Here is a 25,098-nt window from a genome sequence, read left to right as displayed (position 1 = left end):
ATCTTCTTCTTCCCAACACATGTTCCCTGCCCCACAGATAAGGTCTCACTTATGTAGCCCGGGCTTACTTCAGAGTCACAGCAGTTCTCCTGCCTCTGTCTCCCAAGTGCTGTGAATACAGGTAGCACCATTTCCAGATGCCGTACATGTTTTTGTGGGCACTTCTGAGTTAAGAGGAACATTTAACACACTTCTTTAGAAACACCAGCATGCAGTGACAAGGACAAAGCCATTTCCTAAAGGGAGTGATTTAGAAGAAAAACAGCTTTATTACTGGGGCATAGCTGACTTTCCAATTGTGTCTTTTGGAATCTTTCTGGAGCATCTGCAGAAAACGGTCACTGTAGGCCACAGGAGGGCTGTGGAAGCCCCAGCACAGGCCACAGGTAGCATGTGAGGTGCAGTCTGCAGATGCCTCTACTAATGCCTAATGCAGAGCTGCACTTGAGGACACAGAATTTGCTAAAGGAGAGCTAGTGTGAGACTGAAAAGAATGAGTAGGCACTCAGCTTCAGCTGCACTGCATTTCTTTCTTTCTTTCTTTAAAAAAAAAAATAACGTATTTTTATTTTATGTGCACTGGTGTTTTTGCCTGCGTGTATGTCTGTGTGAAGGTGTCAGATTTTGGAGTTACAAACAGTTGTGAGCTGCCATGTGATTGCTGGGAATTAAACCTGGGGCCGCTGGAAGAGCAGTCAAAGCTCCCAACCACTGAGCCATCTCTCCAGCCCTCCCCCGCCCCCACTTAACTGCATTTCTTTAAAAGTCTAAATTAGTTAGCAACTGATAAACTGTACTCTGTTAGGGGCTGGAGAGATGGCTCAGCAGTCTAGAGCTGCTCTTCCAGAGGCCCAGGCCTGATTTCTAGCACCAACATGGCAGCTCACAACTGTCTGTAGCTCCAGTTCAAGGAGATTTGACACCCTCTCCAGATCCCGGGGCACCAGGCACGCACATACATTATGAGTAGGTAAATCACCCACAACACAAAGAATAAAGCGACTAAAGCTTTTTTTAAAACTGTATAAAAACCCAAATTTCAAGTATTCTTGAATTGTCAAAACGTGCATCTGTGAGCCAATTAAACATGGTTAGAGGTAAGTCAAAACCAGCCCCTTAGCAAAGGCATGCCTTCTCTGTTAGCCAGAGCCCCCAGCCATTTCATCTCACTCATTTTGGATGCCTTTCTGGACCCTAGCAAAATCTCTCCGCTGTGCTTTAGAGCTAGGACACAGTGTGAGCCTTCCTGCAAATCAGGCTCACGGTCAGTTTCCTAACTAGTGTAACTAAAACCTACCACGGCCAGTCATTACCACACCCACGGCTGCTTCATACCTCACAGCAAGATGGTCAGGGAACTCTAAGACCACAGGACCTTCCAACCCCTAGAACAGCTATGATTTGACCATTTACAGAAAACACCTGCGGACCTCTATGGACTCCTGCTATTGGTGATTTGGCAATGGTAAATACTGACCAAGCTGAGCCCAAACAAGGTCATGATGACATCGTATGACTAACACCTGACAGTAGAACATGACTAACAGCATCCAACAATAAAGTAACTAAAGCTGGATCAGCTGACCTCCAGCTCTTTAGCAAAGAAAGCATATGCTGATGTCTTTGCTTCCCCAAGGGTGCATGATGCTCTGTCCAGGTGGCCTTAATGGTGACAGACATGGCAACCAACCAACACCGTGCATGTGTGTGGCATTTAGGGGCTGTGTGTGCTGTTGAGTGTACACATCCAGGCATGTGGTCTGCAGGCTAGCAGAATAGGCCAGTTGTCTGCCCATCCCCTCTGATTTTCATCCCGACACTCTTCTTGATCTGGCACCAGGTTAGTCCCTGAACCACAATCAGAGACAGAGCAGTAACCAGTGCTTCCTGGTATTCCCTGTAAATCCAGCACCTTTGAAAGGAGTTCATTAAAAAGATTTCTGGTGGAGGGTTCTCTCCCCATTGGGCTGTGGAAAGGAGAAAGAAGCTGTATGCGTGATAAATTTGTTATTGCTTATGTATAGCGGTGCTCACTTCTGCAGGGATATCGACATGTAATCATTGTCAGTAACTGTCACTTACAACGCTTGCCCCATGCTATTTGAAATAGGCAGGGCCAATGGGCTCCTGCTTGCCTATAAGTTGTTTGGCATATGCCAAGCTCCCATGAACCACACTGTTAAAGAAGTAAGACAGGTAGTGATGATGCACACTTTAATCCCAGCACTCGGGAGGCAGAGGCAGGCAGATCTGAGTTCAAGGCCAATCAGGTATCCACAGGAGGGAGGAGGGGGAGGGGCCGGGGGAGGAGGAAGAGAGGGGGAGGGGGAGGAAGAGACGGGGAGGAGGAGAAAGAGGAGAATATTCACAAAATTCGACAATAGAAGTTTAAAGGTCAAAGTTCAAATATCAAAAACATCCCCAAAATTCACCACTTTGACTTTGACTTGGTTTTGGGGTGGTTGGTTTGTTTGTTTGTTTGTTCTTTGTTTTTGTTTCATTTTGTTTTATTTTCACCCAAAGTAGTTTTGGAGGAAAAAATGACTCCATTTAATGATAAATGAAGCCAAATATTTCATTTACATTTTAAAGCTATATGCAGCTATACTGTTATACAAGGAACAAAGCCAGAAGCATCATCAGAGTGGTGGTAGAGGTTAAAATACTAATCAAAATATAACACAAAAATTTCTTAAATAATATACATATAATTAATACTGTATGCCAATAATTTCCTTTATATGCAAGTCTACAGTCACCATTACTACAAATAGAAAACTAGGCCCCTTTCTTAGCTCTTATTTCCTATTCTCTCAGTCAACAGCAAAGATTTCAGTGCTTCTATCTGTGTAATTACGATGACGGTTGCCTTGAACTCATGCCTAGAGGGCCCTTCAATTCAAGTCAAGGATGTTTTGGAGGGAGGAGAAAAGCTGGGAGGCGAGCCTAGGGCCTTGCGTATGGTAGGCAAGTTCCACCACTGAAATGCACCATCAGTCCAAGGTCATAGTCATAAGTTATGCAGGGGAAACTACAAGTTAAGGATGGTCAGCGGGTGGAGGGAGACCAGTGATGTCCACGACTTACTCAGGACACGGCTGGGTCTGGACTGTGACAGAAGAGAAAACCCAAGGTGAGAGCAGGAGAGAAACCCCCTCCACCTGCTACCCCCTCCCACACACACCCAGTGAGGATAATGGCGTGGTTCAGTAAGCACACAATCGTTTCGGGACTGAAAGTGTCACATGAGCAATATGGACTCCTAAGAGCCGGAGCTATAAAGGTGGATAAAGGCCAGGACAGAGAGGGTAGTGAAGCTTCACAAGGAATCTTCCACGGAGCAGTGGCAGGACACTGAAGACTTCCTCACGAGCCAGATATGGGTTTCAGAATGGCCCGCACAGGAAGTCAAGCCTCCGTGTGCAGACTCACAGTGTTTATGTTCCAGATAGCTTGCTGAAGAAATGGCAAGCGGGTAGCACATGCCGCAGAGCTGTTAGGCTCACAGAAGGACCATATCCTAAGAGATGGAGGTCAGCCGAGGGCAAGCCTCCAAGCCACAAAGTTACAACCCAGAACAGCCTTCCTTGACACCCTCCCCAGCCACCAAGGAAAGAACGAACGCGCTGAAGAAATGAAAGATTTCGAAAAGTTTGAGCAGGGAAAGAAACTAATCAATCCCAGCTCACAGCAGATAAGAAGATGTGCTCCTCTACTCGAAACAAATAATTCAGGACAAATGAAGTCCCTCGGCAGAGACAAATTGTAAAATTAATTATAAGTTTTCCTGGATTTCAGGCAAAATACTGAAACTCTTTACAGAAAAACCTGAAACTCTTCAACAATGTGACTGCTTCTGTCAGCTTTCAGATTAAGTATTCGAGGAGAAAAACTTTTAAGATAAAAATATTCACACCCATAGGAAAACCTCATTACATTGTATTTCATGGACTTGGGTGGGGTGGGGAGGGGTAAAATGGGAAAAGTGGAGAAAAATTGCTTTGGGGCCCCTTGGCTAAAGCTTCAAAATACATCACTTGAATAAAACAGAAAACAAGAACAGGAAGGGAAGGAACCCCCACAGTACAGTCTCCGCACCCCAGCTTGTTAAGAGTGGAGGCTGCAGAGCCCTGTACCCCCTTAGCAGGCACATTGGGGTCTGGGGATACTTCTAGGGACCCTTTGCTGCAAGTGACACAGAACCAGGCTGCCAGGACGAGACAGCGACATTATCTGTCCATCCAATACACAGACAAAGACCCAGCTAGGTTCACAGACACTCTCACCTTTAGGAAAGGACATCTATGAAGGCCAGGGGCACCTGTTTAGAAACCATGAGCTCAGAAAAGCCAGGAACCAAAGAAGAGCATTGACTCTGTGGAACTCCTGGTCTTAGGACTACTTTCTACATTAAGCAGTTTAGGCCCCAGATGAGCAAACTACTAAAGAAAGATCAAGGCACAAAGTATGCCTTTAAGGAGCTTGTCAACTTCGTTCCAAACATGCAGAAAAACTATCTAGACTTTTACAAGTTAGGAAGTATTTACTGGACAAAGGGGCCATTCCTGGGATGCACATCTTTGTTTTGTTTTGCTTTGATTGTTTTGAGACAGGGTTTCTCTGTGTAGCCCTGGCTGTCATGAAACTCGCTCTCAAACTCACAGCGACCCGCCTGCCGCTGCCTCCCGAGTGCTGGGATTAACGGAGTGCACCACCACTGCCTGGTGCATGGGTTTTATTTCTTGATGTGGGTGCTAGGTGAACGGGTATATTTTGATAAAGAGCAATTCATCTGCATTATAGCATTTATGCTGAGCTTTTTTTTAACCTGTTAAATTGGAAGTTAGGAGAGCCTCAGAGTAGACAAAAATTATTCAGAACTATTGAAAATAAGTAAACAGAAAAGGAGCCTCAACAACCTTCATATGAGTTCTAAGAAAGAGGAAGAAGTAACTAGTCAACAGAGTTAATTTAAGAAAATGTTCAAAATTATAAGACACATGCTCTGAGTTGAAAGGTCTATAAAATATAAATATGACAGATGAAAAAAAAAGTCACTATGGAACCAACAAAAGGGTGAAATAAATGATGAAAAAAGCCAGCACTATCAGTATGAGTAGAAAATAGAATATTTTTGTGTTGTAACCTAAAAACGCTAAGGAAAAATTGTTTCCTGCCATGATTTCTATACACAGAGTAAGCACATAGTAGAATAAAAATAATTTAAGACCTTCAAAGTAAAAAATGTCCATCCTGGGTCATGGAGATGGTTCACTGAGTCGAGGGACTTGTCATGAAGCCTGACAGCCAGAGGTCAGCCTCAGGGTGCATACAGCGTCACGAGGAAACCGATCCTGCAAGATGTTCTCCTACCTCTGCACATACACACAGCACGACACGTGCACACACACACACACACACACACACACACACAGAGATAAACATACACAGAGAGATACACACACACACAGATACACATACATACACAAACAGATATACACACATACATACAGACACACACACAGATACACACATATACACAGACAGATATACATACACACATACACACACATACACAGACAGATACAGAGATACATATACACATATTCAGACACAGAAACACACACAGACACACAGAGACATGAAAAAATAAATGTAATATTTTAAAATGTAATTCCATCCTAAGAACTCATTCTCTAGCTTATTTGGAGAACATATCCCACCAAGGCCAGAAAGCAAGAAAGAGGGTGTGTGAGTGAGGATGAGGAGTCTGAAGAATCATGAGACAAAACAACCACCACACTGTGCTGCCGAGATCACAGAGGACAGTGCTCATTGGGTACAGAAGGTGGCCAATCCCAGCCTGCGCAGATCAGACGATTCTGGAAGATGTCAATCCACAGATGGGATCCTGGCACAAGAGCTGATGATTCTGAACTTGCCGAAAAGAGATTTAGACGGGTGGTGGGGAGTAAGTGTGGGGTTTAACTGGTCTTAAGTGCATAGAAAACCGCACAAACAGAGAAGAAAAGGCTCTCACTAACACAGGAAAGGCTGCAGAGTTGAAAAGGTAAACAAAGCACAGATTATTTAGATGTGCTGAGCAGCATTTTCACAGACTGATGACTATGAAGGTTGAGGACCAATGTAACCAAATTCGTAGCCTATCTCCTCCAGGAGCAGGGGATTGAGAAGAGTGTACGCGTCGACAGAGGGGTACAAGAAACAACAAAGAGAATCCTCAGCTTCCAAATTAGGAAAATAAGCCATAGTACAAAAATAAAATATGTTCAGGCATCCCAAAACATGCCTGAAAGAAAAGAACAGAAATGACCCGCCCTCCCCCACACCTGTGGGGTAGGGGGTGAACACAGGGAGGCAAGGTGTAGAAAACTGTAGGTTTTTTGTTTTTTGTTTTTTTTTTTTTTTTTAAGACAAATGTCTTATAAAAGTACTTAAGAGTTTAAAATTATATGACTTGGAATAACTTAGTAAAAACTGAACTTATTTATCAGGTGTTATGTTCTTGCAGTCCTGGGAGGGTTCTGTTCTCAGCAGCATTTTATGAAGGAAAGAAATGGAGGTACAAAGAACTTAGTAACTTGCCTAAGGCCTAACTAATATAAATTGTGTCAACAGTACAGGATTAAAATGTCTAGTTACTATCACAGTCAGTGAATTCTTTCCATCCCAACTTGTTCACCACTCTTTTTTTTTTTTTTTTTTTTTTTTTGACGATATCAAGACAATATTTTAAAAAATGGATCCAACTTTAGAGTAGTTAAAAATCACATACTTCATAAGGGATTAATACCTGAAATGCATAAAGAACTCTGATATGATTTACACATAAAATAGCCCCTAAGCTCTTGTGTCTAAATACTTGGTCCCCAGCTGCTGCTTTATTAGGAGGCTGAGGAACTCTTAGGAAGTGGAGCCTCCCTGGAGGAAGTAGGTCATTTTGGGGTGGGCCTTAATAGCTACAGCAGGATTTCACTTCCTGTCCTGGCTCTGCTTCCTGGTTGGGTCAGGCGCTTGCTGCCACACCTTTTTTTTCATGACAACTACACCCTCAAAAACTTCAAGCCAAGGTATATCTGTGAGAGAACTAATCCAATCTGATAAAATTCTGATTAAAAATGAGCAGAGGACTGTATAGACACTTCCCTAAAACAGCACATAAATGGATGACGACACAGAAACAATGCTCGGCATTACCAGGGAAGTGTGTGCATAAAACCAGCACCATTTCACACACACTAGAACAGATACTGTCAAAGAAAAGAAAGTCTGGATGGTAAAGAGATGGGTGGAGATGTAAGACAGTGCAGTTATAGAGAACAAATTGGAGTTCCTAAAAACAAAGAGCAGGATTATCATTTGACCCACTGTTCCCACTCCTATGTACACAACAGACACAGAAGAGTACAGGCACAAACTTAAAATTCTTCAGAGTAGTATTCACTGTTGGGGTCGTCTTCTTGTGCATGGTGGAAAGGTTGTCTCTGTATTATTCAATCCTGAATTCTGTACCAGCAGCTAGCTGAGTACTTTGGTACTGTTATTTTTAGGGCTCATCATCTGCCTCAGTATTTTATACCAACTCTTAGTCCATCACTTTTTGACTGCCTTAATACAGAGCTGATGGACAATACCTAGGCAAGAGAAAAACGGTGGGACATCCGGCTGAGGGAGGGACTCTGGGAGAAGAATGAGGGGCTGATTGACAGAGAGGTAATGGCTACTTGGAGGGACATAGTCTAGGGTTTGTCAGGTTAGAATAGCTGAGACTCTGCCCAGCTATAGTGCCTAAGATTTTATAAATAATAATAAATCTCCATGTCTTATTTTACCGTTGGTGGGCCAAGAGAGTCCCACTACAATTTACAAAACAAAGATGGAAACAGCCTAAGTAGTTATCAGGAAGGGAGTAAGCAGCAAAATGTGAGTGCTCTAGTTTGCTTTCTGTTGTTGTGACACATGCCATGACCAGGAGCAACTCAGCTTATACTTCCAGGTCAAAGTCCACCACTGAGGAAGTCAGAGCAGGAATTCAAGTAGGAATTAAAGCAGAGATCAAGGAGAAATTCTGCTTGCTGACCAGCTCACTCTCTGAGTTAAGCTTAGCCAACTTTCTTAGACAACTACTTGCTATTGCTTGGCAATCAGGTATGTACAGACTACTGAGTGAACACATGACAATTTCCTAGAGGGTAAAATGTGGGAGGAGCACCCGACATTTACAGAACCAGAACCAAATGAATTGAGCAAAGATGTCAAAATACAAACAAGCAAACATACATCAAATCAGTTCTAAGACCTTAGATAGAGAGACTAAGAGGTGAGACCAACAAATAAACAACATTTTAAAGACTTACCAATGCTTTCAATCAACCTCGACCTGCAATTAGAAGCTACTTTCCCCCCATGTTAATGATAAGCTGGGGAGTCCGAGGCTACCCACTTCACAATGAAGATTTAAGAATCAGCTGAACAAACTTCACCCTCGAAATTATTCACCTTTCCCTAAATCAGAGCCCCACATAGGAGGCAGGGAGTCATAAGAAAGTTACTGCAGAGCCTTTACCTTCTAGACTATCACACACTGCACAAGAAGGCATGCGTTAGCCTCCTTGTCCTTCCGGAGAGATCCAGAAACTAAAGAAGAGGATCCGCAACACTGGGCACTAGTTAAAATTTTATAGATTGCTTTTCCAATAAAGACAATGTGACAGAGAATTGCTCCTTTCCAGAATAATGATGATGATGATGATGATGGTGCTGGTGATGGTGATGATGATGATGGTGATGATGATGATGATGATGATGATGATGAAAGTAACAGTGCTTCCTCTACAACATGAGGACAAACCCCCAGTGGTCATGTAACTGTGGCACCAGCACTGCAGTCCGTGAGCTTCCAGCTCACAGAGAGTCCTTGTTTGTCTCAAGGCAAAAAGAAGGGGAGTGGTAGAAGAATACTCCGGGTCCTTCTCTGCCCTCCAGATGCACATGCACAAGCAGTGAGCCTGTACACTACACACATACACACATGTGTGTGCTCCAGCGTAAAATGGTAACCAATAGTTAAGGTCTGAGCGGCACCTTTGAAAGCGTTCCAATCAAAGGAACAGGGTTTTGGACAATATTAACCATAAGTTTTAATGCCTTCCCTACTAAAATTCATTTTTTATAACTAGGAGTAACAAGCAATTGCCACCAAGCCTGGAATATATGAAAATCAAATACTCTGCCTATTTACATATGGTTCCCTGAAGCCATTCCTGATTAAAAAGTGTACCATTTCAATCTTCCTCCTGGAGACATCTATTAGCTAGAAATGCATGTGAAGTCCAATGAATTTAGAATATAATTACACATATCCTATACAAATTACTTCTCAATGGCTTCTGCTCATGAAAACAGAGCAAAGAGCAATGATCAGCTCATTATAAATCTACACAAGATTCCCTGAGCAAAGGTAGTGAGAGCAAATCCACAAAGACCTTAAGCTGCGGCTCATCTAAGTTCAGCAGGAAATAATCACTTCTGCTCTGAGCTCCCAGTGCACTCCATGGGTAAGCCACACTTTCTGTCTGGCACCCCCTCACTCTGTGACTGTGGCCTGGTGCAGCTGCTGCCTGCCTCCCCTGGGAGGCTAGAACCAAATGCTGCATCCACAGTGGCATCACCCAGGCTTTCAAGACAAGGAGAGATGTGACCTGTCCTTGGGGCCCTACACTAATATCTTTAGCAATGAGTACGGAAACAGTGCAGTCTTCGATGTTTCCACACGCTCTAACCTCTTTAGCCCTCAACAAGACTTGGACCCAAAGGCTCTCTTAAAGTCCATCCTTACCACAGGGCTGCTGAAGATGTAAAGAGGACAGAAAACTACACACATCATTCGTCACTCTGAAGACAGCCAGCCACCGGGTCATTTGAGGTACTTGGCTTGCATGCCACCTGTCTCTAACCTGCACAGATACAGAGATGGCAGAGGAGGGCTCCATTTCAAGGAATATACTCACCTGACCCATTCCGGTCCCCGAGCGTGTGTGCTGCGAAGTACAAGCATGGCAAAGAGACCCAGATGAGGGCACAAAGGAAGGAGTTAGCAGCAGAAAGGAAGGCTACCAGAATAACCCCTCAACCTCTCTAGAAACTGGACACTTGGACATTTTAAAAATCCACATTCCTCAAGCAGCTACACTGTTCAGATAGGAAACGCAGGCCCTCAAGTCGCACAGCTTAGAAATCAATCGTGGAAGGGCAAAGGCCTCAGGTCTGAAACCTAGCCCTACCCCAGCTAGCTGCATTATAGGCAACAGGTGGCCCAGTTCCCTCATCTGAGAAATGAGAACACTACAAGGACGGTGATGCATCTCTTAGCAATACAGATGCAGTCTGAGAATTACGTCCTTGGGAATTTTATCCCTGTAAGAACAATACAGAGTGAAATTGGCTGAGCCTAGATGATGCGAGCCAATCACTTCGTAAGGCCTCAAGAGACAGTGTAAATCCGAGGTGACTGAAGCTACTGCACACTTACCACAGCATAGAACGCTGCAGTAACTTCCTTCTTAGTATATAGGGGAATACACAGTAAACAACACTAGAGAAAAGATAACCTAGTAAACACGTGAACCACCCAGTCATTTATGATCATTACCCAGGAATGCGGACATGACTGGATGTGCTATTCCTGCAAGGTGGACAGCATAATAGGCTCGTTCACATGCATTAGTTAGTGACTCACTGTGCTGTGCTATTGCAACGTGACCAGATGACACAAACGTTTCAGGCCCATTACACGCCTATAAAGCCAACATCATATATGTGGCCACTGAGCACAACAGCCGTTCATGGAGCACGACTGTGTTTCATGTCTACACTATTCCCTGGGTACTGTGAACAAGATGAAACGGGCTAAACACGTGAAGTGCTTACGACAGAGTCCGGCCACAGCAGGTGCTCAGGGAAGCGCCCCCAAGTGCTGTCACTATTATAGGATGGAGTCTGGGCATCTTGGAGATTAGGAGAACAAAGGACCTCCACAGCTCTTCTCTTACAAGAGAGGCTGCAAGCCTCTCTTACAGCTAGTAATTGCACGTAAAAATGTTAATCCTAGCACTTGGGAGGTAGAACAGGCAGATCTCTGCAAGTTCGAGGCCAGCCTGGTCTACAAAGTGAGTCCAGGACAGCCAAGGCTACACGGAGAAACCTTATCTTGAAAAACCAAAAGGAAAAAAACTTTTTATTATTTCATTCTTCCCCTCCCCATCCCCGGGGTGTGTGTGTGTGTGTGTGTGTGTGTGTGTGTGTGTGTGTGTGTGTGTGTGTGTGTGTGTGTATGAACGTGCATGCATGCATGCGCACCTCAGCCTATCTATAGAGGTCAGAGGGCAATTTGCAGGAATCAGTTCTCCCCTTTTCACCTTGTGGTTCTCAGGAACCAAACTCTGGTAGTCAGGCTTAGCAACAAGTGCTTTTACCTCCTGAACCATTCCACCAGCCCAACAAGTATGTATGTATGTATGTATGTATGTATGTATGTATATATATATGTATGTATGTATATATATACACACACACATATACATATATATGTATATATATACATATATATATACACAATTTGCATTTTTAATCTCTTTGCTAGTCTTAACTACTCCCAGTCATAGATGCTAAAATTTTACATTCTTTTCTTGATCAGCCATGAAAAGGAAGTACAACAGAACAATTACAGTGCAGCCTGGAGCACAAAGGCAGGTGCCACATGCACTGCAGCAGGTTCTGAGAGCTGCCACCTCAGAAAGGGCTAGCCAACCCCATAATTCCACATGCAGTTCTCAGATCCCCATCAGGGCCATTTCTGAGGTCAGAGGGCATTGGCTCTTCCCTCTCGGACAGCATTCAATTTCTTCAAGGGATTTTTATGTTGCTATGCCTAATCGAGATGTCATGGAAACTGGTAAAATTTCCAACCATTCAACTTGTTCCTTGTTTTGGACTGAAATCCCAAGGTAAATTTAGAAAAGATATTAATTATCCTGAGAAAACTTTTGAGACTGGAAAAATGAAGAAATTTCAGAGTGTCATGAGATAGATTTTTTTTTTCCGTGCTCTTAAGTCATTTTTCCAAAATAGCCATTTAAGCAAACAAAATACACTTAACAACAGAAATCTAATAAAGCAACTGGAACTGTCAGAAAACAGTGACCTTAAAAGTTCTAGCTCATTCTCTCGAAGGACTTAGTACTCTCATTTTGCAAAGGGAGTTCTAATACTTTATTCCTTTGTCTAATAATCGGGCGATAAAGACATCAGTGGTCCTGCTGTGCTCCACACACAGGCGCCTTTGTGTAACCCTGTGCTGGAAACTCTGGGGGATCCTCGACACAGCAACAGAAGATTGGGAAAAGATGAGTGGGTCGACCAAGCTGGCAATCTACTACTCCCTGTTCTAAAGCATCGGAACCTTAGAAAAGGCAGAGAAACTGGAATGTCTACTTACGGGGGCCATGTAACTGCTTCTTCTGCCAAGGAGGGTCTTATGAAAATGATAGGAAGCCAAGAACAAGTCCACACCTGACAGATCCCGACTACCAAGATGCTGATGTCAGGCACGGTGAAGCGTTTTGGCAAGGTAAGAACGTGCACCTGCAGGAGCTGAGGGGAGCCCTGACAGATCCCTGTTTTCCTGGCTCTCTCTCAGCAAGCTAATTGTGGTGACTGAACAGTCTGCTCTGGGCTTCAGAGAGCAGCAATTGGCTGTACGGATCCAACTGTTGCTCTCCTGGGCGGTTGCGGCAGCGACAACAATGACAGCAAGACAGAATGACAGCACATGCAGAGTACATACATGCAGAATGTGGTGGAACACTGAGCCGGGGAGCACTTAGGTGGGGGCAGGGGGGATGCTCTGCAGACATACTGATGGGACAGGACGGAGAAGGAAAGGACACCCAACATGCAGACATGCATGGGTCTTCAGAGACCCAATGACCCTGGTCACACAGCCATCAGGCATGCTTTCCCCCCAGAGCAAGCAGACCATACCTTCACAGCTGTAGCTGTACACCGCCACAGCTGACCTGTCCACCAGGTTCTCGTCATGATGCCAGCTCACCGCCATTTTCCCCATGCCGAAATAAGGCTCCTCTTTCAGGTATGGCATTTTCTGAGGATCCATGAAGTTTAGCAAAGTGACGTTGTAGGCTGCTCTGCTCTTAATGTCCACTTCATCGTCACAGGATGACCCCATGCCAACCCTGGGGAACTCTGCCATGCACAAGGGCACAGCATCTTCGTTAGCCTTCTCTTTGACAGCCAGCTCTTCCAAGGCTTGGATGGTCTCGACCTGCAGGTAGTCATTGAGCTTGAGGAAGGTCTGACACGCAGCAGCGATCTCAGCCTCAGTGTAATTGATGGTGCAGCCCTTCACTGGCCAGGGCACTGTGAAGAGTCTGGTGTTCAGGTACTTGTAGGTGCAGCCTGGGTCCCCGATGAGAATGCGAGATACTGGGGTGAGCACATCTTTGCCTTGGATCCTGACCATGTCCCGAAACAAGCAGCCATGCTTATGCAGTGTGAGAAAGGCCTCGGGGACCTCTTTATGCAGCTCTTCGGATATACTGCCAGCCTCCCGGAGAACCAGCTTAGGATATTTCAGCTGCCACTAAAACGAAAACAAGGTGGGGGAAATGGTTATGGATGGCTATCATTTTATTATTTCCAAAAGTCTGTTTTCTTTCTAAAAGTGCCGAGAGAAGCTTAACTGCCTGGTACCCTTTCCCAGCAGGGTTCTTATCTTGCCAGTCTAAAGAAAAAACATACACAAAGCAAACGATGGGAGACTCTCCAGTGAGCACTCTAACTACTAATCAACTTCAACACAAACAGAAAATGGTGAATAACTGGCCTTTGATCTCTCAGACTTCCGGTGCCCACTTCACCCCACCTTCACTCTCTCTCGCAGCCTTCGGCTTTGCAGAAAATACAGTTATATTCATGGGCTGATTATTGCCTGTTGTCAAATGTTTACTCCATGCCAGGTGGTCTGATTCACATCGACTAGCTAGTTGCTCACAGCTCGACACACACTATCAGCTCCAGTTTGCAGACACAACACCGAAGCATCCAGGCACCAGGAAAACTTGCCCCAAGTCACACTGGTAAATGTCAAGCCAGGATTTAAGCCTCTGGGCTGCAATGTCTGTCTGTCGCCAGCGGGAGTAATCTTAACTGTCTGACTGAACCCTTTCCAATTACCGGCAGACTGGCTTCTGGTTCAATACACTCACCTAAAGAAAACTCACCTCTCTGGAAGCGAGCACACAAGTTCTATGAGCACACGAGACATGACAATTTGATTCATGACTACGATGCTAGTGTGCCCAGAATATTCTATGAAAAGCAATCCTACTGGTGTCATGGGAAGCGGGTATTCAGACATATGCCACCTACTAATCCAGAAACACACACTGACATAGCTCAGGACTGTTCTGGCTTTTCCGGCACCACTCTGGCTTCTTTGCACAGGATTTACACTTGCACCTATAGAATTTAATCTAATGTGCTCCCTCTTAGTTTTAGGCTCAGTCCTCAAGAAAAAGCCATGTGCCTGTCCTCAGATCACTGTACTGTTCACGACTTCCTGCATGGGGAGGTAACATGTTTATCCCTGTGGGTGTGTGTATGTGTACATGCAGGTACATGTGTGCAGGTTCGTGTGTGCATGTGTACATGCAGGTGCATGTGTGCATGCAGGTGCATGTGTGCATGTGTACATGCGGTGAAGTGTGCCTGTGTACATACATGTATAGAAACCAGAGACCAAGGTCAGATATCTTCCTCTTTCACTCACTGGCAGGGTCTCTCACTGATTGGCTAGGCTGGCTGGCCAGTGAGCTCCAGGGATTGGCATGTTTCCACCTCCCTCACCCTAGGACGTCAGATGTGCACTATGGTTTGTGGTTGTCTACATGGATAGTAGGGATCCATACTCAGGTCTTCAGGCAACAGGCTGTTTGTTACTATGGCATAACCTAGACCATTCTGCCTCATTTACATAGAGCATGAGCAGATGGCTGTCCTGCAAGATGCTAGAGGAAATATACAAAAGCACTAAATAAGTAGTCCTGCCTCTCAGATGCCTCTATGAGCTATGTGACCACAACTCTTAACATGACAAGAGCAGTGGCATGTGGCACACTGCTGTGGACTGTCACTGAGATTGCCAGACATCCACTGGGCACTCACAATCGCTCTACTTCATTTATCCCAACGGAAAATGGAGACAGCAACATCACACCTTTTACCTACATAGTCCAGGAAGACAGTAATACAATACAGAAAACATTCTGGAACGCTATCTTGTCTCATAACATGGAGAAGAGAAAGGAGGAGAAGGAACAGTAGAGAAAGAATAACAATAAAGTATAACAGAAAGCAAATTAGTATAAGTCTAGGCTGTGGGTGGAAAAGGGCTGAATGGAAAGGACACAAAGAAAGACCTTTTGGGAGGACTGAAGAAGTTCTACAGCTACCATTCTATGTATTTTATGTTGTCTGTATTATAAATAGAATGTGTTAAAGACTTTTTAAAAAAGGATTAGTAGATTTGAATGTATATTTTTAAAATGTTTGTATGAAATGAAGCATACAATTAATAAGCTCTAATTAAAAAACATTTGCAATCTATATGGTAAAAATAGAATTAACATTCTTAGCAAAAGGCCATTATGAATTTAGATATATATGTATAGCACGCACACGCGCACACACACACACACACACACACACACACACACACACACAATTAAAGAAAAAGAGGCCATGAATTTAAAAGAGAGCAAAGATAGATGGTACATCAGAGGGTTTAGAGGGAGAAAATGATGTAATATAATCTTAAAAATAAAAAATAAAACATGCAGAGATAACAAGAGCTTACTGTTTTTAATTTTTTTTTTTTTAAAAGACATAAGTACAGAAAAACAGATGGGGGGAAAATGGGGTCAAAAGCTGAAAGTGCTGCCCGATGGGCGTGTACTCTGTGCGTTTCAATTTCCTTTCTTTGACACTTACACGGTTTTCTAAAATATAGGTAAACTACTTTGAATAAGAAAAATGTCATGGAAAAGACTATTTTAATCTATTTTCATGGCAATTCCTACACTTGCCAGAAACTTATTCTTGATGATATGATAAAAATGATTCAGAATCCTCAACCGTCTTCAGAAGGCCTGCCTTTGTGTGACTGTCATGTGCCTGCTCTGCCAAGGATTACTTCCTGGATGAGAACAATTAATGATGGTGCGTTCCTTCTGCCACCATCTCCAAGAAGATGAGTGGGAGAGAGCGCCCGCCCAGCATGTCCTCATCAGCTATTCATCTTAAACTAGGGCCTGATGCACAGAGAGCTATGGAACATTAGCTAAGAGTTGTCTTTAGAGAGAACAGCAAGTAACTTTGGAGAAGAGAGGAACATTAAATAATCTGAGTTTGCCCTGTCAGGCGAGCGAGTTCACGTTTCGCTCAGACAGGTACGTGAGGAACATCAGATAGCACACGGTAATTTGGAACAGCTGTTGGCAGACTGTCAAATACGTTAGTGTAATTTTTTTTTTTTCTTTATTAATGCTGTTGAAGTTTTCCAGGGAGTACACATTCGTGAGGTTACATTATCACTGGTTTGGTTGCACACTATATTTCTTGAGATCTAGGAACACTTTGAGGGCATAAGAGGTGAAGTTTGGTTTAGTATTTGGAATGGTAACTTAGCCACAATAGGCCAATATGTAGGCCCTATTGAACTCCTTGGAAGATCTGCAATGCTGTCTCTCCAGAGACGAGGCTCCATCTTTTGCCCATCTTACTTAACGCATTACATAAAATTCTATCTTGCTTCTTCTACCGAGAGATGGTCTGAAAGAGCATCATCATTCAGAGAAGGCAGACATGGTGCTGGGTGAATACGCCGCTTGTTTACAGGAAGCAAGTTCAAATGAGGCCCAATACAAGCCTAATCTTCAGCTGAGAGAACAGAGCCTGCAAGTAGCCTGGGAAGTGCCTCTACCTGGCTATGTTAGTGGCTCAGTCCAAAGAGAGCCCATCTGTAACCTGCTATCTTGGACTCTGCTGGTGCCACTGCATGCTTTGCACTCTGGAGTATCCTGCACACTGTCCTTCATAATAGTTTCAACATTTTTTTTTTAACTTAAAATCTTTGCAACTTGGGAACCCTCTCCACACTAAAAGGCTACACACTCACTTGGCCCAGCCTCCAGCTGAGTGATGCCAAGCTGGGCCTGGAGAAAGCACAGTTCTGAAGACCCACATAGGACCTGCTATAGCTGTCACAGCCAGCCTGGTGAAACCAGTGCTCTGCTAGCGACACAAAGTGTTGGCTCACACATTCATTCATCAACAGCCCATGCTGTTTTGTGTGTTTATTTAACATCCAACCAGCACTTCTTATGCACTGGACCCTAGACAAAGTCCATAAATATGCTGATAAAAGCTAGGTTCTACAGATGACATCGTGTATTTTAACTACGTAGACAGAATGGAAAGTAATGGAGTAAGACGTTACCACTGCAGAAGTACAAGGGCACAGTCTTGGGGCCGGAGAGCAGCTGGGGAGGAAAACCTGGAAAACGCCTCACTTGGGGGCTTACATGCCCGCCCACCGTGTGACTACCATCCGCAAAGCACTAAGCTCCGCTCTCCCCACACACACTTCTCAAGCTTCTATTCCGGGAAAGAGAGCCAGATGCAAATGAATAAAATACAGAGTATTACGGTGGCCACGAGTGCTTTAGAGGAAAAAAAAAGTGGAGAGCACAAGACTGGGTTGCTGTGGTTAGTGTGGCTATCTCACGTCTCTCTAGCAAGGTGACATAAGGACAGAAGACTACAACAGTGAGAATGCCACTCCGGCAGAGACCCAGAGTGGGAGAGCTCCAGCTGAAGGGATCACAGTGTAAAAGTCTTAGGGCAGGAAGGAGTATGCTTGGCTCATGGCAGTGGAATGCCACTGTGGGAAGAGAATGTGGGGTGAGGGGCTGGAAAAGCAAGAATTCAGATAAGGGGATCAGAGAGGAGTTGGGGTACATGGTACTTTATAAGTCAAGGCCCAGTGCCAGGCTTCTAGACTTCTACTTGATATAAGCTGGAAAGCTATCAAAAGGTACTTAGCAAGGAAGCAGACGGAGCTACGTAAGAGAGCTGAGATGGGTAAGGGTGAGCTAGCTCAGTGGGTAAAGGCACTTGCCAGCAGTCCTGATGACCCGCATGGTGGAAGGAGACTCGCACAACTTGCCCTTTGACCTCCATATGTGCACCGTGACACCGCAAATGCGCGCATGCGCGCGCGCGCGCGAGCACACACACACACACACACACACACACACACACACACACACACACACAAAATAAATGAATGGGGGGAAAACTTTTAGATTTCTCCAGATGTTATGTTAAAGCAGAGGGAGAATGGAGATACTGGGAGGCCCTTGCAGCAGGGATGACGGCAGCTCTGGCCCCAGGGGAAGTGGCAGAGGCAGAAAGCAGTCAAGTGATGATGCTTTATAAGTGGGATTTCCTGGGACATTAAGGGCATTTTCCTTAGGATGTCTGCCAGACACTGGAGGGGAGGAGGGTACTGGCAGGCACAAGGCAGAAAGGAGGAGGGCAGAGCAGGGTCAAAGAAGAGCAAGGTGCTCTCAGACACTGGTGCCTGTCGGAGCCATGTTAGGTGAGAAGAAAGAGTCTGGACACAGTCTGGGTCTAATTGCCAATTGCCCTGTAAGTGGTAAGTGGGCATGCTGAGTTTAACTTTACCTTGGAAACAAGAGAAACTAGACAAAGTGAACAAAGCAGGGAGGTACACAGTGGACACATTTCTAAGAGCACAGCTCTGGTGACACTGGAGGGCACCTGTCAGGACAAGACTGAAAGGCTTCAGGTGGGAGCTAAACATGTCCTTCAACTATGCCAGCAAAGGCAGGAATCTGAGACATTGTGGGGAAGTAAAATTGCCGGGACATAGTGAAGACTGACCAGGGGACAGACGCAATGGTTAGCAGCTGAAGATAGTAAGATTCCTAACAGGATAAGGGGATCCCACTAAAGAAAAGAAAAAAAAAATGAGCCAATGCTTCAGAGCATGTAGGTTGCCTCCTGTGACGAACACGCACTAAGCCCTCCTATGTCTTCTGCCCATTCCCGGGCAAGTCCCCGTGCCACCACCTGCCCTCTGAGACGCTTGTCCCCACCTCTCACTCCACATCTGTCAGCTTCACGGCCTTCCCCCTTTCAAGCACATCTCAGAGCCTTCGCTGTTCCTTCCACCCAGGACTTCCCACTTGGACACCTGGCATGGCTTGTCCCTATGCCACCACAGGGTGCAGGTTCTCTTACACTATCCCTCCCACAAGGATGCTCAAGGAAAGCAGGGAACTTCTGTCACCTTTCAAGGTTTTATCTTTAATTCCTAAAACACTGCAGGGCCTCAGTGGGGAGGCCCAGAGCATGCAATTAACTAATATGGATCATGGTGAGGTAAGTGTTCTACCTGCAAGTCAGGCCTGGAGGTAAGCAAGCCTGGGAAGACTTCTGGGCCATCGGAAAAAAAGCAAGCCACCTCAGAAGGACTAAGGAAAATACAGAAGCGACGGAGTGTAACCCAGAGCTCTCCAGGAGAGCTAGGCGACACTTCCTGCTTGTAAATCTCAAAAAGGCTCTAATCCTCTCTGTGCCTCAGTTTCCTCCACTCCAAAGTCGGCTCTATAGCAGCTGCTACAGAGGACTCGGTGGTATTTAGGTGAGCTAGTGCATGCAGATGCTCTGACTCAGCACTGCTCCAGCTGGCTCACGAGGGAAGAGCACAGGAGGAGAACCCACGATCCACACTACTCCCCAGGGAGTGCTCTGGGATCTGGGGAACAGTCTGTCCTCTGAGTGTGTCACTGCTAGTTTCCTGTGTCCTGAGGCGAGGTCCCCTCTTGCTGTCCCACTTGTAGCTGGTGACACTGCTGTTTTCTAGCTCTTATTTCCCTAGGTGTTTTGAAGTACAGCGTGGCGCGCAGAGAAGCAGAAAGAGCCCAGCCTCAGAGCCACATCGGTTTGAGCCTGGCCCTCGGTGCTGATGCTCAGACAGGAACTCACTCTCTCCTAGTATTTGAAATGGTAGCGATAAGACCTGCCCTGGGAACCACAAGCTTGAAGGAGACCGTTGCTGGCTCATGGGGAAAATGAACACGGCTGGTGTGGCAACTAAATACAAGAGCATTCACAAAACACTACAGAGCCTGGCACAGGCTAAGGGACATGCCCACAAGCTAGCTGCATAACACCAACATTTTACCACAGGCTGGTCTGACATTCCTATGGTAAGAAGCCTGTAGAAAGGACTCAATGTCAGCCTCGAACGACCCATCCTGTCATTTACAACTATTTTCAATTACGGTGACGGGGGGGGGGGGGGGCAGGGAAATACACCATGGAATACTACATAAGCATAAAAAGGGGAACTCTTGTCATATGCTGCAACATTGATGGAACTGGAGAACGTTAACTTGAAGGAGACAAGCCAGAAAAGACAAACAACACGTGACGCCACCGAGTCCTGTAGAACAGAGCATATGCCTCTACAGCTGGAGAGGGGCCACAGAGCAGCGGCAGAAAGACACTGCTTGGGAAGGATGTTGGGGAAGAAGAGGAGCAGTCTCCATAGCAGAAGGGTCACATGGGTGCAGTGGAGCCACTAATCACCATGGTTCCCGTGGGCTAGTTATTAACTGTAAGCACTTTAGGTCATCTCCTAAGGGAGTAGGGTTCCTTCACTGTTCCTTTCTGTCGCTGCTTTGCATCTGGTTTCACTCTGGTTTGGTTGAGGAAGGATGGATCCGAACTCCTGGGCTCATTCTCTCCCTCCAGCTCAACCATCCAAGCAGCTGGGTGTGTACATGTATGACACAGTGCAGCCTCTAACCCCAAGGTTTCCAGGAGCTCTATGCCTTGGTAGTAGATAGCTATATTTAACATGATTAAATACAAATAATGGATTTTTAGAGTGGAAATTAACGCACCTGGAGGCCTTGTCCGTTTGTATCTGGTTGTTGCTTTTCCCTGCCCCTGATAGGTGGCTAGTCAGCGCAAAGCAGGCTGTTACCTGCTCTCCCATTTAGTTCCTCATGTGCTTCTTGCTCCACATGAAAGCAGAAGTGGCTGGAAGCTACACTGAGACACTGAGTACCAGAGGGTACATATCACTGGGAGTACCGGCAAGCACCCCAGAGCTTACTGCTTTTGCTTGCTATAAACAGTCTTTGTAGGCTACTTTTATTTGTTGTAAAACAAATATATATTTGTTGCAGATAATTTGGCCAATCAGATGAGCTAAAATGAGAGCAGCCTCTCACTGCTGCATATAATATTTCTGTAATCCCTCCTCTATTTCATGATGCCATCTCCTAAGGAAGTGGGTATGTGGGTAAAAATAAAAAAACAAACCACATTATATAACTGGTTTTTAAAGTAACAAGACATCATGACACCTGTAATTGTGGCCCTAAGGCGGCTGAGTCGGAAGGATTCTGAATTCCAAGGCAGCCTGAGGGGGATGGGCTGGAGACATGGCTCTGCTGCCAGGAGTACTTGCTGCTGGCAAACACAGAGGAGGAGCTCAGCTCCTACACTGGGCAGCTCATAACCACCTGCACCCTTTTTTGGCCTCCTTGAGCCCCTGCATACATCTGTATAGACATGGACACATAGATAAATAACCTGTTTTAAAACAGCCTGAGCTATACCGTAAGACCCTGACACAAAAATAAATAACCGCTAATATATTCATCATTCATTCATTTGCTCAAGCAAACTAAGCACATACTGGGCTCCAGGCACTGAAAAAAACTACAGAAGATCAGAGGGGGGGAAAAAGGATATTTTTTAAAAATCATTTCAGGGCTTGCTGAGACTATCACTCAGTTGGTAAAACACTTGCCTGGTTATGAGTAAGGCTCTGCATTCAATCCACCAGCAGCATCAACCAAAAATAAATAAATAAAAATGAAAGATAAGTAAATGAAATTAAGTGGTAAGAAGATAGAGATACAGCGCAACAGAGGAGGCAGACAGGTTTCTGGGCTTGGGAGGTGTCAGGAACCGCCTATGGACCGGCCTTGGAACCGGAACCGGTCACAGCCTCCTGGCACACAGGTGCTCTGCAATGGCGGGAACACACTGACAGAGATGGAGGGAGCTGCCTCCCTCCATATGCAAAGCTGCACAGCTTCTCTGAGGTAGTGCAAATAGCCAGCAGGGTAAATCACCAAGGAGTGGGAGACACAAGGCAATGACAGTTCACTGTGGATGTGAAGCAGGAGCTGGCGTGACTTCAGGGACAGATGGGGGCAGAAGGAAAACATAACCTGAGAGTGCTAATAGGCAAACGACAGTGAAGAGCTGAGGACGAAGTCTTAGAAATGAGAGTGAGCTAGAAGGCAGATTCCAGGTCGGCCTTCCACCCTCCCTTCCTTCATCATCGGAGTTATTATGGACAAACGGGTGCTACCAAGGGGGACATAGTTCTATTCCTAAACCTCAAATATATGCTTGAATAGGAAAGAAATAGGTGAAATTTCGCCATATTTTGCTTGTCTAGCATACCTCTCATTTCTTTGGAACCAGAAACTCCATTATTCTTGGGGGATTTCATGCATTTTGACCCCCACTCGCCCATATGGCCTCCCATATGCCTCCCACTGAACCCCAGTCCAGGAGTTCCCCAGTGCAGGGAGCCACATGAACTAGCCCAGGCAAACACAGCTAACTTCACCACTGCCTGGGGAATCCAGAAGCAGGCGTGAGGAAAGAACCCATTTGCCCCTACTGCAAACTCAGACGCTGAGAACCACATACCCCTTGCGCCGTCCAAGTTCTGCCAGCCTACAGATTTCCCAGCGATGCCAATGAATCTCTCCTCCCACTCCTATCCAAGCAGTTTTGTTTGGTTTTTGTTTGTTTTGTTTTGTCATAGATGAGGGAAGAGTGCTGAAGAATTCGGAGAGCCAGAATCCCAACCCTGCTTTCCAATGGGACAGGCAGGCAGTAGAGGGCACACTTACAAAGGTGCAAAATAGCTTGCCAAACACAGAGGTATAACGTGGCAACAGCTTCTCAAAGGAGCTGATGCCTAAGTGAGCTCTTAAAGGATCAGCCAAGCCAGCATCAGGACAGGGGGACCAGGTTATATTCTGTGTAGGACAAAAACAAAGCGAGGCTAGTAAGAAGTCAGCATGAGCAGAGAGGTGCAAGGCAGGAAGGACCGTGGATGCTGGGGAACGGTCTAGACAGAGTTGGAAGAGAAAGCAGACTGGGAGGGAAGGCACGTGCTCTGCTGGTGGGTGACCCACCGCCTGGGATCAGGCCTCTGGTCAAATATGGTGAAAACACTAAAACCTCTTCTTACCTGCTGATAGAACTCGTCATCTTTGGGGGTCAGGTAAGGAAGCCAAGTGTCTTCAAGCTCCTCGAGGAGCCTCAGTTTCTGGGTAAAAATAAGAATTACATATTACTGAATATAAGATGACCTCAAATACAGGATAATAGATTATTTTCCAATAAAGCATATACAAAAATCTTAATGAACTTGAATATGTAAGCTTTTAAATTATTTTGCTCACTGTGGCATTTCATGAGCCAATTTCATTCACTCCTCTTGCATCTCTGCCATGAGGGTCTTTCCTGTGAATCAGTAGCTACAGTCTTCCAGCATAACCCTCTGTCCACACAACCTGAGGCAGCTAAGCTCTCTGTGATACACCCCTGGAAATACCAAACAACATACAGCCATCTACTCTCAGACCACTGTGGTAGCAGGGACGCTTGCTTCTGGAAACACTTATTTCATTGTGTGCACTTATAGCAGTGCTCTATTTTTAGATTTAATGTGTGTGAGTGCTTTGCCTGCATGTGTGTATGTACACCACATGCTTGTCACGCTTGTCCAGTCCCTGTAAAGGTCAGCAGAGTGTATCTGACCTCCACGAATGGGAGTTGCAGATGGCTGTGAGCTGCCATTAGGATACTGGGAGCTGAACCTGTGTCCTCTGGAACAACAAGCATGGCCTTTTTAAAAGTCTAAAAGTCTAAAATGTCACCAAATTTATATTAAGCCTTTTTGCTTTCTTTTCCAATTTCAAGAAGCACAATTTTGTAAGTATCCATACAGCACTGTCTAAGGTTTCTTCAAACAGCACCACCTATTCAGACAAGCAATTTCAACGGGGAGAGTTTACAATGCTTCACCTTATATTCAGGCATCTATAAAACCTATGAATGCATGTAGCGCATACACAACATATATGAGTGTAACACACTCATGCACGTGCACACGCACACACACACACACACACTCATATACACACACACTCACTCATACTAATAATCTAGAAGAAAAACAACAGAAAGAAGTAGTTTTCAAATAAAACTGGAAATTTTCTAATACTGCACCAGGGCCATTGTTAGGAAGCAATGAAACACTAAGAACCGGAAGGAGTATTGCTCTAGAGCAAAGTGTACCCAAGACAGTACGGTTCAGCACACACAAATTATGTTTAGTTCCCCGCCAACTCCAGAAGTCACTGATCTTATACAGTGCACCGTCCACCCAACCAGACATGGTAGCTCGGAAGACTAACCCTTCTAACCCAGGAAAGCCAGCTTCTACTCACAAACCTATCACAACCAGAGCCGTTCAGAGCAAACAACTCTTTTTGACCCCAAAATTCTAGATCTTTTATATTATAATCCAAAATAAATAACAAACCGGGAATAGAAGTCTAACACCTAGTGCACACACCTGGAGCAAACCGGTATGCTCTATTTCGTACATAACTCTACTTATCTAACCACGCTTCCATTTTGATGCTATTTTCTTACCCATCATGCTGAATGACTTCCTAATTAAGGTGTGATTGGTGACCATTAGGAAGGATTTATAATAGTGAAAGAGCAGAATTCACTAATTGGTTAATGCTTTTTCTTCTTTCAGCAGTAGCCACTCTCACAGCGATAAAAAGAACTAAT

General features: G+C 45.1%; 1 protein-coding gene across 1 annotated transcript in view; it reads right to left on the bottom strand.

The window, feature by feature from the left end:
* Nucleotides 1–25,098, bottom strand: part of Fto (FTO alpha-ketoglutarate dependent dioxygenase) — a 353,593-nt gene that overhangs the window by 235,695 nt on the left and 92,800 nt on the right. The window contains exons 2-3 of the mRNA XM_051168530.1: nt 23,480–23,557; nt 13,063–13,681 (exon numbers count right to left, since the gene is read on the bottom strand). Of these exons, the coding sequence (XP_051024487.1) occupies nt 13,063–13,681; nt 23,480–23,557 (697 nt within the window). The remainder of the gene's footprint in view (nt 1–13,062; nt 13,682–23,479; nt 23,558–25,098) is intronic.

This window comes from Acomys russatus, chromosome 26 (assembly GCF_903995435.1).
Source record: "Acomys russatus chromosome 26, mAcoRus1.1, whole genome shotgun sequence".
Lineage (NCBI taxonomy): Eukaryota > Metazoa > Chordata > Mammalia > Rodentia > Muridae > Acomys > Acomys russatus.
This window is presented reverse-complemented; position numbering and strand designations above follow the sequence as displayed.